This window comes from Podarcis filfolensis (genome assembly GCF_964270895.1).
Source record: "Podarcis filfolensis genome assembly, chromosome: 16".
In the NCBI taxonomy this organism is placed as follows: Eukaryota; Metazoa; Chordata; class Lepidosauria; order Squamata; family Lacertidae; genus Podarcis; species Podarcis filfolensis.
In genome coordinates, this window is record NC_139620.1 from 3,898,347 (window position 1) to 3,920,033 (window position 21,687).

General features: G+C 47.3%; 1 protein-coding gene, 1 long non-coding RNA gene and 1 pseudogene across 7 annotated transcripts in view; 2 read left to right on the top strand and 1 right to left on the bottom strand.

Annotated features, from left to right (window-relative positions):
* The window catches only part of SEMA6C (semaphorin 6C), a 128,048-nt gene that overhangs the window by 39,938 nt on the left and 66,423 nt on the right, over positions 1–21,687 (bottom strand). For all 5 annotated transcript variants that reach the window (XR_014542641.1, XR_014542642.1, XM_083591037.1 and 2 more), the window contains exons 2-12: positions 15,760–15,938; positions 15,331–15,445; positions 13,036–13,093; positions 12,691–12,747; positions 12,228–12,329; positions 11,238–11,328; positions 9,213–9,335; positions 8,662–8,750; positions 6,205–6,422; positions 4,114–4,245; positions 239–394 (exon numbers count right to left, since the gene is read on the bottom strand). Coding sequence is in view for 3 of the 5 variants with exons in the window: in XM_083591037.1 (XP_083447163.1) it covers positions 239–394; positions 4,114–4,245; positions 6,205–6,422; positions 8,662–8,750; positions 9,213–9,335; positions 11,238–11,328; positions 12,228–12,329; positions 12,691–12,747; positions 13,036–13,093; positions 15,331–15,445; positions 15,760–15,859 (1,241 nt within the window). In the remaining 2 variants the exon portion in view is untranslated. The remainder of the gene's footprint in view (positions 1–238; positions 395–4,113; positions 4,246–6,204; positions 6,423–8,661; positions 8,751–9,212; positions 9,336–11,237; positions 11,329–12,227; positions 12,330–12,690; positions 12,748–13,035; positions 13,094–15,330; positions 15,446–15,759; positions 15,939–21,687) is intronic.
* LOC310750913 (small nuclear ribonucleoprotein E-like) lies at positions 1,786–2,621 on the top strand (annotated as a pseudogene). The gene is made up of 2 exons: positions 1,786–1,807; positions 2,091–2,621. The product of its transcript is annotated as a small nuclear ribonucleoprotein E-like (transcript).
* Positions 7,105–21,687, top strand: part of LOC310752031 — a 91,648-nt gene continuing 77,065 nt past the window's right edge. Inside the window, exon 1 of the long non-coding RNA XR_014542807.1 lies at positions 7,105–7,436. This is a non-coding gene — a long non-coding RNA (uncharacterized lncRNA). The remainder of the gene's footprint in view (positions 7,437–21,687) is intronic.

Here is a 21,687-nt window from a genome sequence, read left to right on the forward strand (position 1 = left end):
TTTCCCTTCAACTAGCAGCTCAGGTTCTGCGCAGGTTCTCTTCCAAGAAAAGGAAAGCTCAGGTCTTGCAAAGCTTCCCCCAAAATGGCTACTATTGAGTGGAAAGCCAACCTCAATGGAAACAGAGCTAACTCAAGGGAAAGGAATTCAAAAGTATACCAGGAACAGAGGGGGAAATTCAGCAGAACTGCACATGAGCCCCCAACCCTGGCTGTATCCATGACTGGCAAACATTTACCTGCTGGTGGTCTTCGTAAACCAGGGCTGCTCCGTGACCGAGGGCACAGCTTCATCAAGGAGAGGGAAGGACTTGATGAAGCCCAGCATCTCGTCCGGGAAGCTGTTGGAGGTTTTGAAGCTCGATGCTTTTCCGATACCAGCACAGCAGCCCGGTCTGGAAGGGAAGAGCATTGGGAGATCAGGAGCCAGGATTAGATGGGAGTGGTAGGAAAAAAACAGATAAATTGAAGAACCACACACATACCTAACCTCCAAGCCCAACTCCTGCTTCTGCACACGGAAGATTTCTACACACCCTGCCTACATGTTTGGACAATGAGGACTAGAATCTTGCTGTTTTATTTTAAATTGCAATGTGTGTGCAGGGCTCTCTGCACGTTTATGTGTGTGAGAGTGTCAACAACTATTTGAAATTTTGAGAGACAAGACTGATGGTGCATTTTCAGTTCTGGGCATGGCTGATTTCTTTACACTCTCTGCCTTCCGAACATTTATTTACAGTGGTACCTCGGGTTACATCCGCTTCAGGTTACAGACGCTTCAGGTTACAGACTCCGCTAACCCAGAAATAGTACCTCGGGTTAAGAACTTTGCTTCAGGATGAGAACAGAAATTGTGCTCTGGCGGCGCAGTGGCAGCAGGAGGCCCCATTAGCTAAAGTGGTGCTTCAGGTTAAGAACAGTTTCAGGTTAAGAACGAAGCTCTGGAATGAATTAAGTTCTTAACCCGAGGTACCACTGTACTTGAACCATGCAGCTTAAAAAAACTAACAAAAAACCCTGATCTTTGGGGGAACGTATACAGTCATACCTTGGGTTGCGAACGCTGCGGGTTGCGAGTTTTGAGGTTATGGATGCACCAAACCCGGAAGTACCGGAATGGGTTTCGGCGCTCGCGCATGCACAGAGACCCTAAATCATGCTTTGCGCATGGGCAGAAGCGCCGAATTGCGTCACGTGCATGAGCAGATGCGGCACTGCGGGTTGCGAACGTGCCTCTCGCACGGATCACGTTCGCAACCAGAGGTTCCACTGTATATATTATCCTAGTAATAAAGTTCTGTAAACCAGAAAGTGAACAGCGCTGCTTACAATTATTTAAAAGAGTGGGAGAGGAGGTTAGCAACGGCTGAGGATGCAGTTTCAAAAACAGCTGCCATCTGCTCCTCAAATTCAATTAAAAGAAAAAAAGGCCACGTGTACCAGAGAGAAATCTCTCTGCATTGCATGACAATCTGCACTACTTCCCCCCCCCACCCTAAAATTAAAGTTTGCTGCCCAGGTGACCGAAACTCTGCATGCTCTGCCCAAATGATGTGAATAATTGCTACTGCTTCTTCTGCAACTCTGAACAGCTAAGAACGTCAGGAGAGCTTGGTGGATCAGGCCCCTTCGAGTCCAGCATCCTGTTATCACAGGCAGGTGCCTTTTTGGAAGGAAACCTGCAAGCAGGATTCGAATAAAAGACCGCTCTCGCCTCCTGCGGTTTCCAGCCACTGGTATTTAGAAGCAATTGCTGCTTCGACCGCGGAGTCAGACCGCAGCCATGGAGGCTAGTAGCCGCACCGGTAGCCCTCTCCTCCTCCCTGAATTTGTCCAATCCTCTCTTAAAGCTGTCCAATTTGGCTACCATCACTGCCTGCCTCCTGTAGCAGTGAGTTCCACAGTTTAACAGCAAAGATTCCTACAAGGGCGCCGGCTAATTTTTGGCCCCCAGCCCCTAGAAAACCTTATTTGCACTCTGCTCTACGCTTCTCAAATTTTGGCAGGCTTTCAAGCCTCTTTTTCCCCGAACGACATGGGCAGGAGCTAGACGTTAGGGGCTAGAAACCTGATCTGTTATTTTTAAAGATGAAAGCAGGGCGGTTGGCTGCCCCGTCCCGCCTAAGTCGGCTTGTCCTGTCGGGGTAGTTCCCAGCCCAGCTACCGGCCAAGGCCAGAAGGTGCAGAAAGTGATGGTGAAGCCCATCAACCTCATCTTCAGATACCTACAGAATAGCTCCAGGATTCAGGTGTGGCTGTATGAACAGGTGAACGTGAGGACAGAAGCCTGTATTATTTGATGATATATGAACTTGGTTCTGGATAATGCTGAGCAGATTCACTCCAAGACAAAATCAAGGAAACAGCTGGGTTGAATCATGTTAAAAGGAGACAATATTACTCTTCAACAGAGTGTTTCTGACTAGAAATAGCTATTGAGTCTGTTTTGCTTATTATTTTAATCCTTAAACCTACAGAAGAAAATATAGTTTAATGGTATCACTCCCAATTCTACCATTGGTGTCTGAAGAGTGAAGAATGAAGCCAGTTACTTAATTTGTGCTTGCATAATTTTCAATAACTTTTCTACATTGGCGTTGAATTGTAAGGTAAAGGTAAAGGGACCCCTGACCATGAGGTCCAGTTGTGGCCGACTCTGGGGTTGCGGCGCTCATTTCGCTTTATTGGCCAAGGGAGCCGGCGTACAGCTTCCGGGTCATGTGGCCAGCATGACTAAGCCGCTTCTGGCAAACCAGAACAGCGCACGGAAATGGCATTTACCTTCCCGCCGGAGCGGTACCTATTTATTTACTTGCACTTTGACGTGCTTTCAAACTGCTAGGTTGGCAGGAACAGGGACCGAGCTCACCCTGTCACGGGGATTCGAACCGCCGACCTTCCGATTGGCAAGTCCTAGGCTCTGTGTTTAACCCACGGCGCCACCCAGTTCTTTATAAATAAAACTTTTTGTTAGTACAAAAAATAATAATAATAAAGATGAAAGCAGGGTTTCTCAGAAAGAAGGAGAGGCAGAAAGGGAGAGAGGAGTGAAAGGGGGAGAGACCACCCTCCTTTGGCTCTCACCAGGACCGTCTTACCCATAGGCGCTAGGGGTGTGGGGCACCCGGGCGCCGGGCTCTCAGGGGCGCTAGGCCGAGAGTCTGGGGTCCGAGAGTTGAGTCTGGGGAAGAGCCCGGCCGTCGGTCAGAGCGGCGCGAAGGGCGAGTTCTGCACCGCAAGATCGGGGGCAACCGAGCCACCGAGATGCTGAGATGGGCAGCTGGTTCCACCCTCCTGCGCGCCTGGGACTGGCCAACTCGGGGGGGCGGACAGATCTTTGCACCCCAGCTGTGCTGGGCCCAGGGGTAACCCAAGCAACACGGTCCAGGTCCGGTCCTGAATCCAAGGGTTCCGCGAGGAGTCAGTCCGACAGAGCCAAGGCAGGACACGAGGCAGGAAACCAGGCAAGGACAGGTACAGGATCTCAGGCAGGATCTAGCAATGTTGCTCCCGCAACCTGGGGCAGGGTCCGACAGCCTTTTATCTCTGTCGGGGTAACGGCCGGTCCTGATCCCCCGGCGATTCACCTCCCTGTTTCGCCTGAAGGCGAGCACTCCTCCTGCGAGTACTCGGGTTTCTCCTTCTCTCAGACCTCAGGAGACATCGGTGGGATACTAGACCCAGAGGCCACCTCAGCCTCTCCTGACCCAACCGGTAGTGGAGCAGCTGTAAGTGATGGCCCAGCTGGAGGCAACGAGGTCATCCCCGCATCTGGAGCCAGGGCAGGACCAGGCCCCGGACTCAGCCCAGCTGGTGCTTGTTGCAAGGGAACCTGTGCAGACTGGGGCTCTTCAGGATCAGGCCCCAGACTTGGTTCAGCTGCCGCCTGAGGCAAAGGATCCTGTGCGAACTGAGACTCCTCTGGCTCTGAGTCCGAGTCCCAGGCCATCACACCAGCGCTGCATATGCTTAAACTCTGCTCACATCTGGCATGAGGCCTGACAGAGATTACCCCCTGTGGGAATATGCTACCATTGAGAAGGAAAAAGAGCTTCTCTGCCCCCAATCTGTCAGTTCCAGGGGTGGGTGGGTGGGCAGGGGACGTTCCTACCTGGGCTGTGGTACTTTCTCCTCTGGGATGGGGGTCCAAGCTGCATCCACGTTCCTCTGCTCCTTGAACTTTCCGTTGAAGACCCTCTCTACTTCATCCATGTAGAAGGCGCAGACAGCTGAGCCCGTGATGCTGGATGCAGAGGAGAGAGCAAGAACAGGGCAATCAGTGAGGTCTAGCAACTTGTGATGTCTTTTTTCCCCATTTATATTTTATTACATTTCAAAAATTTCACGTATGCACACAATAATGTTTTCTTTTGTTTTGTCGACTTCCCATCCTGTTTTCCATGGTGTGTTTTTTTAATTCCTCCCCCTTGCTTCACCCTGTCTTCTCTCTATCATAACCACAATGCAATAACAATAATGTTTTAGGGAAGTTTTTAATGTCTGATGCTGTATTGATTTTAATATTCAGTTGGAAGCTGCCTAGAGTGGCTGGGGAAACCCAGCCAGATGAGTGGGGTATAAATAATAATAATATATTATTATTATTATTATTATTATTATTATTATTATTATTATTATTATTCTCTAACTCCTTCTTTAGCTCAGAGTTCGAATCCTGCTTGTGAATTCATCATGCTATAATGTTTCTTTAAATATTAAAAAAAGAAACATCTTCCATTCTTCCACAAAGAATCCTCATTAGGTTCTCTTATTTTGGCTGTTAACTTTGCCAATTCTGCATAGCTCATCTCTCTAATTATCCATTCTTCTTTGGTGGAAATTTCTCCTTCCTTCCATTTTTATGCATAAAGGATCCTAGCTGCTGTCGTTGCATGCATAAACCATACGTCATCTTTCGGAGGAAGAGCTCTTGGTGGCAAAGCAGCCATGCAGACAGTCACAAATTCAATCTCTACGAGCATCCCCGGGGCAGCTGCTGCCAGTCAGTGTGGGCAATATTGAGCTAAATGAACCAACAGTCCGTCTTTGTCTAAGGCAGCTCCCTATATCTCTCCGAAGCAAAGCAGCCTCATCTTGTCGTGTGTTACAGCCGGTAGGATGCAAAACTGCAGCTCAGGTCTTGCCAGAAAGACGAGATTCGCTACCGACGAAAGAAGAATGGAGGATGAAACTTATGGACTATGCAGAATTAGATAAGCTAACAGGAAGGATTCGAAGCCTGTGGGACCAGAGATTCTCAGAGACTGGAGTAAATTTACGGACTATTTGAAAAGTACCGGGTTTTTTTTTTGCTCTATAAGACTCACTTTTTCCCTCCTAAAAAGTAAGGGGAAATGTGTGTGCGTCTTATGGAGCGAATGCAGGCTGCGCAGCTATCTCAGAAGCCAGAACAGCTTTCACTGCGCAGCAATCCCTCTTGCTGTTCTGGCTTCTGAGATTCAGAATATTGTTTTCTTGTTTTCCTCCTCCAAAAACTAGGTGCGTCTTGTGGTCTGGTGCATCTTATAGAGCGAAAAATACGGTAATTGTGATGAACAGATCACGCTAGTAGGTTTGCAAGAAGTTTTGTAAGGTGAATTATTTGAAATATTGCAAAAAAGACAATGCGATGAATTATTAGTTAAGGACAATCAAATGTAATATGGAAATTAAGAAATGCATAATAAGTGACAAAGAACGGAAAATCGTCAGAGGCATTGATGGAAGTCCAAAATATTGCATAAGATGAGAAGTTAAGGTGTATGAATGTTGGAATTAATATGTTAAATTTTTTAAATAAAAATGTATATATAAAAAAAGAAAGACAAAATTTGCACAAGCTAGCGGCTCAGCAAAACTTACTGACCACCTGTCACATTTGTACCCTTCCTTTCCACCAAATGGTGGCTAATAGCAAGGAAGCCTATGTAAAAACAACGATCAGCTCAGGTTCTGCAAAGCTTATTTTAAGGCTGCCAGAAAAGAGGCAAGACTCATGCAAAATAACAGCTCAGGTTCCGCAAGGCTTGTTTTAACCGCCTGAGCTCAGCGCAAGGCCCTTTAATTCCTTCTTGTCAAAAGAGAGAAGATCCCTTCGAGCCAAGCGCTCAGGTTGGGCAAAGCCCATTTTAAGGACCTAGACCAGCTAGCAGCTCAGGTTCTGCAAGGTTTGGGGGAAGGCGGGCTTTGCAGCAGCAGTTACCTGTTGGACTGGGTGGCAAAGACCCCGAAGATGGCCGGCCGGCCGTTCACCTGCGTCACGTCCGTCACAGCCTGAAGGACGTCAAAGTAGAAAAAGGAATCTCCAGGGACGGAGCAGTTGAGGCGAGCTTTGAGGAAGGAGGTCCAGTATTTCTCCAGGACTCGGGGAGACCCCCCCATGTCGTTCTTGCACACCCGCCCCACCCGGGAGAAGATAACCTGGAATCGGAGGCGGAGGGAAGAGAGATCAGGGCGGGTTGTTTTTCCCAGAGGGACAAAATGCATCTCTGCTGGAATAGCTAAACAATGAACCTTTGGATATTTAATAATGTTATCAGTAGCTATTGCTGCTCATTAGGCTTCATCAGTCCCGTGTGCTATCATATCACAATCAAACAGCGTCATCATAAATTTGCTTTGTTTTTATACTGTCATGATCCACCTTGTAATAAAGAACGCCCTCCCCCCAAATTTAATAGTCTATACATTTAATAAGGGGACACGGGTGGCGCTGTGGATTAAACCACAGAGCCTAGGGCTTGCCGATCACAAGGTCGGTGGTTCGAATCCCCGCAACGGGGTGAGCTCCTGTTGCTCAGTCCCTGCTCCTGCCAACCTAGCAGTCTGAAAGCATGCCAGTGCAAGTAGATAAATAGGTACCGCTCCGGCGGGAAGGTAAACGGTATTTCCGTGTGCGGCTCTGGTTTGCCAGAAGCGGCTTAGTCCTGCTGGCCACATGACCCGGAAGCTGTACGCCGGCTCCTTCGGCCAGTAAAGCAAGATGAGCGCCGCAACCCCAGAGTCAGCCACGACTGGACCTAATGGTCAGGGGTCCTTTTACCTTTACCTTTTACATTTAATAAGCTACCGTATAAGACACACTTTTTTCTTCCTAAAAAGTAAGGGGAAATGTCCGTGCGTCTTATGGAGTAAATGCGTGGTCCCTGAAGCCAAATTGCCCAGGGGCAAAAAGCAGATCATGCTTTTTTTTTTTTTGAAAGAGGGAAGTAGGTGTTGAAACCAAGCTGCTGATCGTTTGCCGATCGGGGAGAGAGATAAGGGACACTAGAGATAAAGGAGGCTGCCTGGGAGGGGGGAGGTAAAGACAGCAAACTTGCAAAGTGGAGAAACAGGAAGACTAAAGCAATAAGGAGAGAAATTAGAAGAAAAGGAGGAGCAAAAAACTGCTCCAGCTAAGGAAAAGACACTAAGGCAAACAAGAGGGAAGGGAGTGTTGAAAGGAAACAGCTGATCGATGGGATCGGGAGAGAGATAAGGGCTGCCTGGGAGTGGGGAGCTAAAAGCCCATGGATCCTCAGGATTTTTACATTGGGCCACCCCAAATTCACCATCAGATCACATAGCATGTCCACGGCTACAGCTTGCACCAAAAAAATCATGCATCCACTGTTTCCTGGGGCTGCAATGGTGCAAAAATGTGGTTACAAAGCTCGGATCCACATGGATCCTTAGGATTTTTGCATTGGGTCACCCCAAATTCACCATCAGATCACATGGCCATGGCCACAGCATGAACCACAAAAATCATACATCCACTGTTTCGTTCAGAATATTTTTTTTCTTGTTTTCCTCCTCTAAAACGGTCAGGTGCGTCTTATGGAGCGAAAAATACAGTAACACACCAATGCTCCCAGTTACAGGAACAGACTATTTCTCCCAACCAAATCTCCTAAAAATGCAGTAAGGTTCCAGACCTCATGGTCAGAATAAGAGAGGAAGCGACCTTATTTTGCATAATTACAGAGTTGGAAGAGACCCCAAGGGGGAATTTTAAAAATATTTAATTTTTTTTATTTGCTGCTTTTATATCCCACCCTTTCCCCCCCAGGAATTCAAGGCGATAGTTTTCTGTCTCCCTGCTTTATCCCCAAAACATCCCTGCTAGGTCGCCCTGCCCCAAAGTCACCCAGGGAGCGTCATGTCTGAATGGGGATATGAACCCGGGTTTCTCTCCCAGGTCTGACATCACAATAGTCTTATGGCAAAGCTACGCAATTCCCCCAGAGAGAAGAAGCCACGGCGGTTAAAAGCCATCTTGGATACCCCAGAAAACTCATGTGCGCTGTCCGCCATCTTGGATACCCCAGAAAACTCATGTGCGCTGTCCGCCATCTTGGATACCACAGAAAACTCATTTGCACTGTCCGCCATCTTGGATACCCCAGAAAACTCACGCGCACTGTCCGCCATCTTGGATACCCCAGAAAACTCATGTGCGCTGTCCGCCATCTTGGATACCACAGAAAACTCATTTGCACTGTCCGCCATCTTGGATACCCCAGAAAACTCATGCGCGCAGTCCACCATTTTGGATACCCCAGAAAACTCATTCGCACTGTCCGCCATTTTGGATACCCCAGAAAACTCATGCACGCTGTCCGCCATCTTGGATACCCCACAAAACCCATGCGCGCTGTCCGCCATCTTGAATACTCACCCGTCCCAAGGTGGTGTATTCCATGGAGATCTCCCGGAAGAAGAAATAGACGTAATTGCCGTATTCGAGCGCATGCAGGAAATGTGGTTCTGGAGGGGGAGAAGTTGTTTTTTAAAACGTGGGTGCCTGCCGGTTTCTCAGAGGCGCCTGGCTGTCCCGCCCGACGCCATTTTGTTTATCAAGGAAAGGAAGCAGAAACTGAGCAGTTACCCCCCATTCTTCCCGCAGGAGACTTCGTTTATTTCCCCCTCCACTGCGCCATCTCCCCGCATATGCGCTTAGCGGCGCATGTTTCCCTCGCAGACGCATTTCCGCCAGAGAACCGCACTTCAAAATTTGGGATTTTTGGCCTTCCGGTTGGCGGACTGCTCCAGAAAGCGTAAGTTGGGTCGGTTCCCCTCCTTTTGGCGAACCGAATCGAGTTCTTCCCCGTCACCCGAACTCGCTCCCCCTTTCGCCGTCTCCGGAATGTGGGCGGAAAAAGAGGAAGCGAATCGCCTCTGTTGGTCACACTCCGCCGTAAACAGTTCCCGCTGCACACCCCCCCTCACCTCTCAGCCACTTGGAGTCATATTTGACAGTCCTCAGCACCGGACTCCTCTCGCCCAAACTTCGGTAGATGACGGTGTCGCTGGCCTGGAAGTCTGCCACCGTGGCGGAATAGAGATTTCCTTCTGCAAAGGAGAGGAAAAAAGGGGGTCACCCCCCCAAATTTCCCATGAGGCTGCATTCAACCATGACAAAACCTTGAGTTATTAACTCCTGTTATTAACTTCTTTCATAATATCAAAACAGAAGTGGGAACTTCAGCAAAGACGTTCAAAGGCACGCAACATCACAAGCATGGGACCAAGCGGGAGCTGCAACCGAGTGTTGCAGCATAGAGAGAGCTTTTGTTCAGATGCTCCATTCAGATGCCACCTTGAGCTGCCTGAACATCATGTCAATGTAATGTTCTTTTTCAGGGTGGGGAGGAGACTTTTATTCCAAACCATGAGGACTAGAATCTTGCTTTTAGGGAATCTTTTTGGCCTGCCGGGCCAGATATTTTACCCTACACCCCACACCCCACCACGGACCAACTTTGACAGGTAGGTGAGACCACCACCCCTGTCCGTCACCTGCCGTCAGAAAGATGTGCCAGGTGATTGACACCTGTCAAAGCACAAAAAGAGGTTGCTAAAAATGGAGTGTTTTCCCCTCCACAGAAAAAGCAGCTTGTATTCAAATGGAGCATCTTTTCCCTTTTTAAAAAATATATATCTTTATTGACTTAAAATAAATACATTTATGAAAAAACAGATGGATAAACAAGTAAACAAACAAACAAACAAATAACAGAAGAATCAAACCAACCACCACACTATAAGATACAACAAGATTAATATAACTGTCATGGTATATACTCCTGGTACTGAAAGCAATTATAAAACTTATAGAGAAGAAAACTAAAAATGACTTCCACTTAATCTCACTGTTCTTTATCCATCCATTACTTTATACTGCACATATTTCTTACACATTTTTTTCCTTCCGTAGAAATTTGCAGAGATCTTTGCACAATGTTTCCCAGGGCCCCTCACTAGCCAGATGTGGAAGTCTGGCGGGTCAAATTTAGCCGCTGGGCTGGAGGTTTTCCGCCTGATTTAGGGGGGAAACCATAACTCACTCAGCATCTTCCAGGCAAGGCTAAGATCCCAAGGATGAACTCTTAAATATTCCATCCCACCTTTTTCTCCAAGGAGCTCAAAGTGGCGCACATGGTTACCTCTCTGTCCTCTTCACCCTCAGAACAACCCTGCGGTATAGGTCACCACATTGAGCTTCATGATTTGAACCCTGGTCTCTCCTGCGTCCTTGTCATATACAGTCATACCTCGGGTTACAGACCCTTCAGGTTGCATTTTTTCAGGTTACAGACCGCCGAAACCCAGAAGTACTGGAACGGGTTACTTCCGGGTTTCGGCAGTCGCGCATGTGCATAAGCACTAAATCGTGCTTTGCGCATGCACAGAAGCACCGAATCGCAACCCAAGAATGCACAGACGCAGGTTGCGAACGCTGCGGGTTGTGAACGTGCATCCTGCATGGATCATGTCCGCAACCTGAGTGTCCACTGTACACTCTAACCACGACACCACACTGGCTCGAAGCTGGAGACCTGTAGTCCAGGTGGGACGCTGGTGGTGCTGTGGGTTAAACCACAGAGCCTAGGACTTGCCGATCAGAAGGTCGACGGTTCGAATCCCTGCCACGGGGTGAGCTCTTGTTGCTCGGTCCCAGCTCCTGCCCACCTAGCAGTTCGAAAGCACGTCAAAGTGCAAGTAGATAAATAGGTACCGCTCCGGCGGGAAGGTTTCCGTGCGCTGCTCTGGTTCGCCAGAAGCGGCTTAGTCCTGCTGGCCACATGACCCGGAAGCTGTACGCCGGCTCACTCGGCCAGTAAAGTGAGATGAGCGCCGCAACCCCAGAGTCGGCCACGACTGGACCTAATGGTCAGGGGTCCCTTTACCTTTAATAGTCCAGGTACAAAAACACACACCCTGAAACGCACCGCACAAGTTTCAAAGATGTACCTGCGAAAAGCGCCACGTTGTTCTGCTTTGCGTCAAAGGGACACCGCGCTTGTCCGTTCAGCTCCTCCCCTTCCTGCTCCAAGTTGCTGATCTGGGGGCCACGGAAATTGGGGTGAATTTAGTCAAAGGCTGACACCCTAAGCCACAAACCCAAGAAAGATCCCCACATGCTCGGTTGCGCCGTGCCACAACGTCCTAGCATGATTCCACCCAATTTGCGACAGGAATGTGTCTCCCTTTGCGGGTGAAGACTCTTCCTTAGCACAAGGGCCACAATGACCGCTGAGGGCCGCATGCCAGAGGTAGGCGGGGCCAAAGGGGGCGGGACAAAACACATGCAAATTTCGCACGTGCATATGCATTTGCAAATTTCACCGGTGTAAATTTCGGAAAGGCAACTCTCCCTGTTGTATGGCAGGTAGAGTTTCCATCTTGTCTTAAACCTATTGGTTGTTGCCGCTTTTAGTAATCTTATGCGTCAGTTGCCTTGAGGTGGTTTGTTAAGAAGGCGGTTAAATAAGCCCATGACAATGAAATAAAATGAAATAATTAAAATAAAAAACAAAACAATAAAACAAAACAAAACAAATAAATTAAAAACAAAGCAAAAATAATTAAATTTAAAAACTAAACTATAAAACAATTATATTACGTTACATTAGAAAACTAAACAAAACAAAAATAAATAAATTGAATTAAAAAACAATAAAATAAAATAAAATAAAATAGGGGCTACTTTTGTCACCCTCTCACATCCCCTTCTCCATTCAGAAAAGCAAGAGGCATTATCAGATATTATCCAGCTGGTCAAAAACACTCTGGGAGGGTGTGGCTCAAGGTCAGTGGAGGGGCGTGGCTTGGGGACAGGGGGCGTGGCTAGAGGCGTGGCTAAGGAGAGTTCTTTGGAGCAGAGACAGGTGGCCGCATTTGGCCCCCGTGGGGTTACGGTTCCCGAACAATCCATCAACTGGTCCCAAACCAGCTCCATACCTTGTAGGTCCGGCACATGGGGTTGAAGGCGTTTGTCCCACAGGCCAAGAGGGTTTCTTCGTTCTTCTGAACCAAGACTTTGATGTAGTTGTAACATTCATTCTGGAATCGGGGCAGAGTGAGAAAGGTCAGGGACTTAGCCCAGAGTTGGGGGAAGACTTAGAATATTTTTTTATTTTCATGTTGTGATTTTATGTTGTAACCTGCTTGAGACCTGCGGGTTTATTTAATAAATAAGTAAATAAAATAATAGAATAATAGGATCATCTAGTCCAACCTTCTTCAATGCAGATTTCTTTCACACCATGTGGGGCTCAAAGCCACGACCCAGAGATGAAGCATCTCATGCTCTACCCACTGAGCTTTCCCACCTCACACAGGCAAATGCCGCTGTCAGCCCCAAGGATAATCAGGATGCAGAAACTAATACAGATCCTAGAACCGAGACCCTCATGGTTCTTACCCGGAGCTTTCCTCTCATCGCACAATTTTCCATGTCTTGCGTCTTCCATGTGAGGTGCTGAGGGTGCGGTGGAGGAAAGAGAAATCAGAACAGGGCAATGGTTAGAGGGTGGTGAAATCGTGTTCTAGGTGATACATGATCTAGAACAAGCAAGGCAAGGGACTGGTTTTCAACGTTGCAGACATTTAGCAGAATTCTTTCTGGGTAGTATGCTATTCTCAGGTACGAGGCAACACACAAAAGATCCTACTGAGAATGTGGTCTAGGTTCCTCATAGCAACAATAGTGGGTTCTAGGTAGCGCAACCAGGTCTTAAGCCATTGGGGTTAAAAAACAACAACTCACCCTCTTTGGAGAGAAGTCGTCTTTGGTCCGTCGGAGATCAAAGGCATAGACGTGGTCTCTGATGGCCGGCAGGGTGGTAGGGAGAGAAAAGAGAAAGAGATAAATAATTTCCTCACTTGTACAACTCAAGCACTGCTGAGGAAGGTACCGTATTTTTTGCTCTTTAAGACACACTTTTCCCCTCCTAAAAAGTAAGGGAAAATGTGTGTGCGTCTTCTGGAGCGAATGCAGGCTGTGCGGCTAAGCCAGAAGCCAGAACAGTGAGACGGAGCGCTGCGCAGTGCTCCACCTCGCTGTTCTAGCCATAGCTGTTAACTTGCAGATTTGAAAATAAGGGACCAGCAGCCTCGAAAATAAGGGATCAGCAGCCTAAATAAGGGATTTTCCAAGCACAGGTATGTTCGACTTCTGAGCCCCTCCGAGCCAAAGGCAGAAAGCTCAGCCAGCAGCCAAGCGAAGCCTCAAGCGGTTGTTCCCACAGCGCAGCAACCCGGCAAAGGGGATGCAGCAAGGAAAACCACCGTCACCTCTCCGCTGGGAAGCGCTGAGCAAAGGCGAGTCCCCAGGCAACGCGGCCGATTTGATCGGCACAAGGCATGCAAGCTCCACCCCTCGGTTGTTCTTAGACTCCTTATTGGGTGAGCAACGCAGCCAAGCAACGCAGCTGGAGCCTCCCTCCTCCCTGGTAGGGAGGGAGAGGAGCTGCTTCCTTTGAAACCTGGGAAATCTAAGGGACATCATCGATAAGGGACAGCAGCGGGACACAGCGCTGAGATAAGGGACTTTCCCGCCAAATAAGGGACGGTTGACAGCTATGGTTCTAGCTTCGGGCTTAGCTGCCTTAGGGTGCCTTCATCCCGCTGCCCTCCGGAGGCTTCACAGGCTGCCCCAGAAGCCTCCGCAGGACACGAGGATGAAAGCTCTCCGTGCCCTGTGGAGGCTTTGTGCAAAGCTAGACCAGCTAGAGGGAGTGCTCCGCAGCGCTCCCTTTAGCTATTCTGGCTTTTGGATGGCCCCTGCGAAGCCTCCGTAGGGCAGCAGGACAAAGGCTCCCCGCTGCCCTGCGGAAGCTTCATGCGGCTCTTGTGGGAAGTGGGGGGCTCTGTCCCTTCCCCCACCTCCCAGAAAAGCCCCCAGGAACCACGCTCCCTTTAAAGAGCACACGGTTCTTGCGGGAAGGTACAGAGGGCAGCTGTCCCGCTGTCCGGAAGAGGCTGAGCACGGCTATCCCAGAAGCCAGAACAGCAAGAGGCTATCCCAGAAGCCAGATCCCTCTTGTTGTTCTGGCTTCTGGAATTCAGATTTTTTTTTTCTTGTTACCTCCCCCCCCCCCCACCTAGGTGCGTCTTATCGTCTGGTGCGTCCTATAGAGCGAAAAATACGGTAAAAGGTGAGAGCCACTTTGCATTTGAGCAGTCTGGGATCTGGTAGGTCCTCCATCTTGGAATCTCTGTATCCTGGCTTTATTACGGCTGCTGCTGGTCTATGGCTGGTTCTCAGCATCAAAGGGCAAGATCCTAGCTCAGACCAGATCCCAGGACCCCAAACGTTGGAAATGCAAACAGAAGAAAAGAAAGAGTGTTGGAGATGTGAAACAGAAGGGACGTTCTATCATATGTGGTGGGATTGTAAGAAGGTAAAATCCTACTGGGAAATGATATACAATGAATGGAAGAAAATGTTAAAAATAACTTTTGTAAAAAAAACCCAGAAGCATTTTAGGTATTTTAGGTCAAGACATACCAAAAGAAATGAGGACTTTATTTATGTATGCCACTACAGCAGCAAGAATGTTGATTGCACAAAATTGGAAGACTGGAGAAATACCAACTAAAGAACAATGGCAAGAGAAGTTGGTGAACTATGCAGAACTGGCAAAAATGACAGAAAGACTAAGAGAAAAAGACAACAGAGATTGGGAACCATTCATATTATATTTGCAGAAACAAAGAAAAGCAATAGACTTGATGGCAAGATTTAAATAAACACCCACATTATTAGCATCAGAAAATGTTTGGAAGATAGTGAAATAAGATGATGTATTTAATTTTATTTTTATGTTTTTAAGGTTTGATGTTATGTGATTAATAACTTTTTCTGTTGAGAGATAGCAAAGCGGGTGAGAATAGAAGCAAACCAGAAACACAAGTCTTGGAGGGGAGGGAGGGAGGAATATATAGTAACCGTTAAGGATTTGAGATGTATGTAATGAATGAAAAATGAATAAAATTAAATTAAAAAAGGAAACGCAAACAAAATGGCCGCCAACACCACCTTCCCTGCTCCGTCACTTACCGCGCGGCAATGAAAAGGGTTTGGTTGAGTCTCAGCACACTCTGGAAATCCAGGCCTAGCTGGGCAGTGTCATTGTCCCCTGCGAGGCCACGGAAAACAGGATACTGGGATGTTCCTGGTGGGTTGGGAGAGAAAGAATGCCCTATTAGAAAAGAAAAGGCCTCCTTCTACAGGAAAAGCCAGTTCTCCCCTCTGCCCTCCATTCTCTCCAGTCGATGGAGGATGGGGGAAGCAACACCTGTTGAATACCTGTCTGCCTGTTAGAAAGAGTGCTTCCTTCCTTAGGAGACGCCTCTTCAAACAGAGCCAATTGCTTTCCCACCCTCCATTTCCTCTGGTCAAGTTAGGATGGGGGAAGCAACACCTGTTGAATACCTGCCTGCCCTGGTTTCACCATGCAAATAGTTTGAAAGCAGGCTGCAGACTCACCTGCCCCGCCGACGGTGCTGAGCGGAGTCAAATCCTTAGGGAAGGAAGTCGCAGATGCCAGGAAGAATAAAAGGGCAGGCTGGAGGAAGGGAAGGATCATTCTCAGAACTTTCCCGGGAGGAGAGGAGAAGCGAGGGAGGCAGGTCCTAGGAGCGAAACATACTTCCCTTTGGCAGGCCCTGGAAGACAGCAGGAAAGAGGAGGGTTAATAATAATAATAATAATAATTTTTATTTATACCCCGCCCTCCCCAGCCAAGACCAGGTTCAGGGCGGCTAACACCCGATATAAAAACCAATTGATTGAAATACAACTTAAAAACAAGATTAAAATACAACATTAAAACCTCATTTCAATGGAAACTCAAATCAAAAACTTTTTGGGGGATGAAAACGTCAAGGCTTCACCAAGGCTAACTATCCAAACTGGCCAGAAAAAAGCCAGGGAAGTCCCCAAATAGAAGTTCCATCACAGGAGGAGAAAGGAAAGGGTTCCAAAATCTGTTTTCTTTTTCAAAAATCCCCCTCCCCATTTATTTTGAAGGAATGAGTTATCTATACTTAAAAATAAAAACCACTGCAACCTCCCACCCCAAATTTCACAAACAGTTCCCACACCAAATTCAACAGAGATTTTTTTGTAGCTTTAAAATCTGGTTGTTTTTTTAAAAAAAATCTATTATTTCCCTATTTCGGAGGAACAACTGCTATTTGCATTTTAAAAAACAACTGCAGGGTAGACTGGTCTTCAGCCCAAATGGTCCCCGCACCAAATTTAGTGGAGATACTTCTTTTTCTAAAGTTTTAGTGCATTTTTTAAAACACAAAACACATTTTTTTTGCATATTTACACATTTTTTTAAACACATTGCACATACTTTTGTAAACCAAGAAATTTTTAATAAAAAATTGGGGGGGGCAGGGAGAGATATAGCAGCGAGAGAGTTTCCTATCTCCTTTCTTTTCTTCTAATTTCTCTCTTGTTATTAGACTTTGTAGATTTGTCCATTCTTTTTATTTTATCATGGAATTTTTTTAAAAAAAACACCTGTATTCCCAGCAAAAAAATAAAATAAAAGGCGTGTATGTCAGGCAAAAATTCATGCAGACATGTGCGTATTAGGAGAGATTTGCGGATATATTTTCACGAGGATTAAAAAATCCACAACTTTCCCAAAGTGATGTATGATTGCTAATAGGTGGAATGAATGAATGAATTTTATTATTTCGGTCACAGACCAGTTCCAGCCCACATACAATATCAAGGAAGTCATAAAACACGATAGGGATCCATTTGAATTTGTTATTAGGTATAACAGGGACAATACAGTTATAGCAACAGTTAAAAATATATATAAATTAAAACTTAGCTAATAGGAGGAACAACCCAAAAGTCAGAAATTAGGTGGAAACAATTGGATAAAATAAGTCAAGACATTGATATATCGGCCCATTCCTTTCCAACTGCAGTCAAGCTGTGGGAAGGTAAATGAACTCTGTGCATGCTCAGATGCACCCAACACACTTGCTGGAGCAGAGCTGAAAAACTGAAACAGCTTTTTGGGGGCAGGGAGGATGAACCCACAGTTTTTTGGGGGGGCAGCTGCAGCTGCAATTGAGCCCCCTAAAATTTTCCTGCGGACCCGGAAAGAAAGGCAGGTGCAAAGTCTGCTAAGAGAGCCTCAATGCTAGCAGGACCAAACGCTATAAATATCTAAGGTGCAGCGTGCCCCCTATTCGTTTAGTGAATTAACAGTGTGTACAATTAGTCTATTTCTGAATGTGCGGCCACGAATCGGCGTAGGACAGCTGGCGTCCTGGGTTGGATTACAGTGGAAATCCCCTTCCCCAGATCAGATGGAAACAAGCTCCACCCCCCCCCAAAAAATATTTTGGGGAAATGGGGACAACATCCCAGAGCCCTAGAGGTCAGATTGTGTGGGGCAGGCTAGAATCCAGCAAGGATCAATTAAGGCTCGGAGCGACACTCTCTTTTAAGTTCCCTCAATTTTTCTTATATACATTGTATGTATATAAATAGTTATTTCCTTAAACAAACAAGGCAATTGCAAATCAGCACCTCCAACACATAAGCAACAGGTGTAAATTAGCATTTCCTATTGCTATTATGTTATGCTATGGTTTTCCCAGTAGTGATGTATGGAAGTGAGAGCTGGACCATAAAGAAGGCTGATCGCCGAAGAATGGATGCTTTTGAATTCTGGTGCTGGAGGAGAGTCTTGAGAGTCCCATGGACTGCAAGAAGATCAAACCTCTCCATTCTGAAGGAAATCAGCCCTGAGTGCTCCCTGGAAGGACAGATCCTGAAGCTGAGGCTCCAAGACTTTGGCCACCTCATGAGAAGAGAAGACTCCCTGGAAAAGACCCTGATGTTGGGAAAGAGCACAAGGAGAAGGGGACGACAGAGGACGAGATGGTGGGACAGTGTTCTCGAAGCTACCAGCATGAGTTTGTCCAGCTTTTTGGGGGCAGGGTATAAATAATAAAACTAATAATAAAATTGTTGTTGTTTGAGAATAGGATGTTCCTATTTTCATTGGAGAAACGATGGATGATATGTAATAATAATAATAATAATACAGCCATCAGTTTTTCAGAGTATAATTCCTCTCCCAAGTTATCGCTCATCTTTTTTGTAAAGACTACAATGCACAGGCCATTGGCAGAGAAAACAAACAAGCTCTTATTCTCCGCTGCTACCAGTACTAAATAATTGGCAACTGTGGCATGGACGGCGCTCTTATTACATACAGGCCTTGCGCTAAATAATTAGCATTTATAGTATTTATGAAGCTCTCGTTACTTGCAGCTCCCAGCTCTATAATAACAAATCAGCACATTTATCGTATTTATGGAGCGCTGTTTCTGTACAGCTCCTAGCACAGAGTAATAATGGGCACGTCTAGCATTTAAACTCTTTTTGCTTCCCTCTCCAAGCGCTTAATAATTGGTTAGCTTTTATGAAGCAGTGATTATTACAGCAATTACAGGCTGCTTGATAGCCTGCGCCTCTCCGAGAGGTTTGCAGACCATAAGATAATTATTTTTAAAAAGTCGAAGTGGAAATCAACAAATCAAAGTAACAGAATTGTGTAAAACCCGCAATAAAACCAGCAGCGATGACTATAAAAATCAAATCACATTTCCTACATGGGGATTTCACTTTCCGGACAAACCTATAATGAAACGAAGGAAAAGCATCAGCTAAATATTCAGTTCACTGGGTTCGATACCAGCAGAGCGAGAAGCACAGAATTATCTAGGATTTATTACAGCGCAGGCTGAAATTCACAGGATCGGATGAAGTTTCTTACTGGTGCCAAACTGTTAAGACTTCATCCAAAAAGGTTCTACTCAGAGTAGGATTCTTAGACTCCATTTCAAGCAATCTGTCCTCATCTTTTCTTAGCTGCCCAGTTCTACGCTGTAAGCTCCTTGAGGGCAGAGACTTTCCGCACCAGCCCTGATGAAGAGCATTTGAGCGCCGCCACAAGTTACTGTATTTTTCTGTGTATAAGACTAGTCCCCCCCCCAAAAAATAAATGTCAAAAATTAGGGGGCTTCTTATACATGGATAGTGTATTTAAGATTTTCTTAAACCTGAGTCCCCCAAAACAGGGGTCGCTCTTATACATGGGGGCGTCTTATAAATGGAAAAGTACGGTAATTCAGAATTTTAAAAGGAGTTGTCTCTTAAGGCCTTTCTCTCTCTCTCTCTCTCTCTCTCTCTCTCTCTCTACTTTCTAGCTCTTCTTCTTCTTCTTCTTTGGCGATCCCTCGTAGCCGAGTAAGATTGTCTTCCACAAACACAATTTTAACAATGAGTCTGTAAGTGACTGTGGAGGCCAATTCTGGATCCACATGTCCTTCCACAGTGGGGACATTGGTTTCCGGGTGGGAGTTGATCATGGTGTGGATTTGCCCAGCGTGCCTTCCTCTTAGTATGTTTCTCCCTTGCGTCCTGAGTTCGAGTGTCTTCAAAACCCATGACACCTTTGGTAAAGGCTGTTCTCCAACTGGAGCGCTCACAGGCCAGTGTTCCCCAGTTGTCAGTGTTTAAGCCACTTCTGCCCTATGGAGGAGGTGGGGTTGGGGGCTTCACACCCCCTCCACGTGCGCGGGGGCTGGAGCCCAGCCCCCGCGCGATTGGGGGGATTCCCGGCCGTGTCACCCCCTGCCTAGCCAATCGGCTGGCTCAGGGGGCGTGGCCTGCCCTATTTAAACCAGGACGCGGCCGGAGATCTCCCTCTTTGCCACCCGCCAGCTGTTCCTGCTTTTTCGCCCTATAAGGTTTTCGTTCCTTGACCTTGCTATGGACCTTGGTTGGCTGCCATTGAGGGGCCTAGTAGGAATTTTTCCACTTGGCAAATTGGCACCAGGCACTTGGTTTTCACCTAAAGTAAAAGGGACCCCTGACCATTAGGTCCAGTCGTGGCTGACTCTGGGGTTGCGGCGCTCATCTCCCTTTATTGGCCGAGGGAGCCGGCGTACAGCTTCCGGGTCATGTGGCCAGCAGGTCTAAGCCGCTTCTGGCGAACCAGAGCAGCGCACGGAAACGCCATTTACCTTCCCGCCGGTGCGGTACCTATTTATCTACTTGCACTTTGACGTGCTTTTGAACTGCTAGGTTGGCAGGAGCTGGGACCGAGCAACAGGAGCTCACCCCGTCGCGGGGATTCGAACCGCCGACCTTCTGATCGGCAAGACCTAGGCTCTGTGGTTTAACCCACAGCGCCACCCGCGTCCCTTTGGTTTTTGCCTACCTTGTAGCAAATCGTCACAACTTTCTGGGTATTGGCGGTTAGGCATTGGTATAGTTCTGTAGATGGAAGAGGGGAGGCAGCGCCATCACCAGCCCCACATATTGAAGGGTAGTTCGATAAAGGATTCTGGGGTGTGTGGCCCTGTCCGAAGCCTGGGGAGGTGAAGGCCTAAGGCACACCCCCTATCGGTGACCCTGGGGGGAGTTCCTAGTTGATGTGCATCAGCGGGACTCCCCCTACTGGTGGTTAACCCTTCCTGGACTTCAAGCGGACGGGCTGAAGTAAGATACACAGTGGTACCTCGGGTTACAGACGCTTCAGGTTACTGACTCCGCTAACCCAGAAATAGTGCTTCAGGTTAAAAACTTTGCTTCGGGATGAGAACGGAAATTGTGCTCCGGCGACGCGGCAGCAGCAGGAGGCCCCATTAGCTAAAGTGGTACTTCAGGTTAAGAACAGTTTCAGGTTAAGAACAGACCTCCAGAACGAATTAAGTACTTAACCCGAGGTACCACTGTAGTTGGTTAGGACCAATGCCTAAGCCAATACCGCTCATCACCTGTAACCAATAAAGCTGCAGCATTATTTAGCCCATTAACCTTAATAACTGTGTCATGTGTCATTATTTCCACGGGGGGGGGGGGCGGAAACTCGCCACACAATATTACATTTTTTAAGGTTTGACTTAAGACAGTCTTTGAACCTCCAGCCCCACTTAACCAGCACCCCCCTCTCTCCCCACATGCCCCTGTCTCTCTGGATCCCCAAAGTCACAGAAGAATCGTTCACCGGCAGTCTGGTGACGTGAGAAGAAACTCTTGCGGGAACTGTCTGTCTCCTTTCTCGACGTCTACCTGGCGTAGTTTTGCTTCCTTGGGGAGCGCAGTCTCTCTCTGTGTGTGCGTGAGCCAGAGGCCCAGATGTTCCTGCAATTACTGCAGGGGGAAAGTTGCACAGAGAGAAAACGGGATGCGTGCCTTGCCGGCAGGACGGGACAACGAGATTCGATCCTGCTTCTCTGCAATACGGGGAGGTATTGTCTAAACAGCGCCTAGAATAGTCCTTTTTTAAAAAAATTAAAGAGGGGTTGATTTCTTTTGTGGGCTGCAAGTTAGGCTGCATAAACACACACCATAAAGCACAGT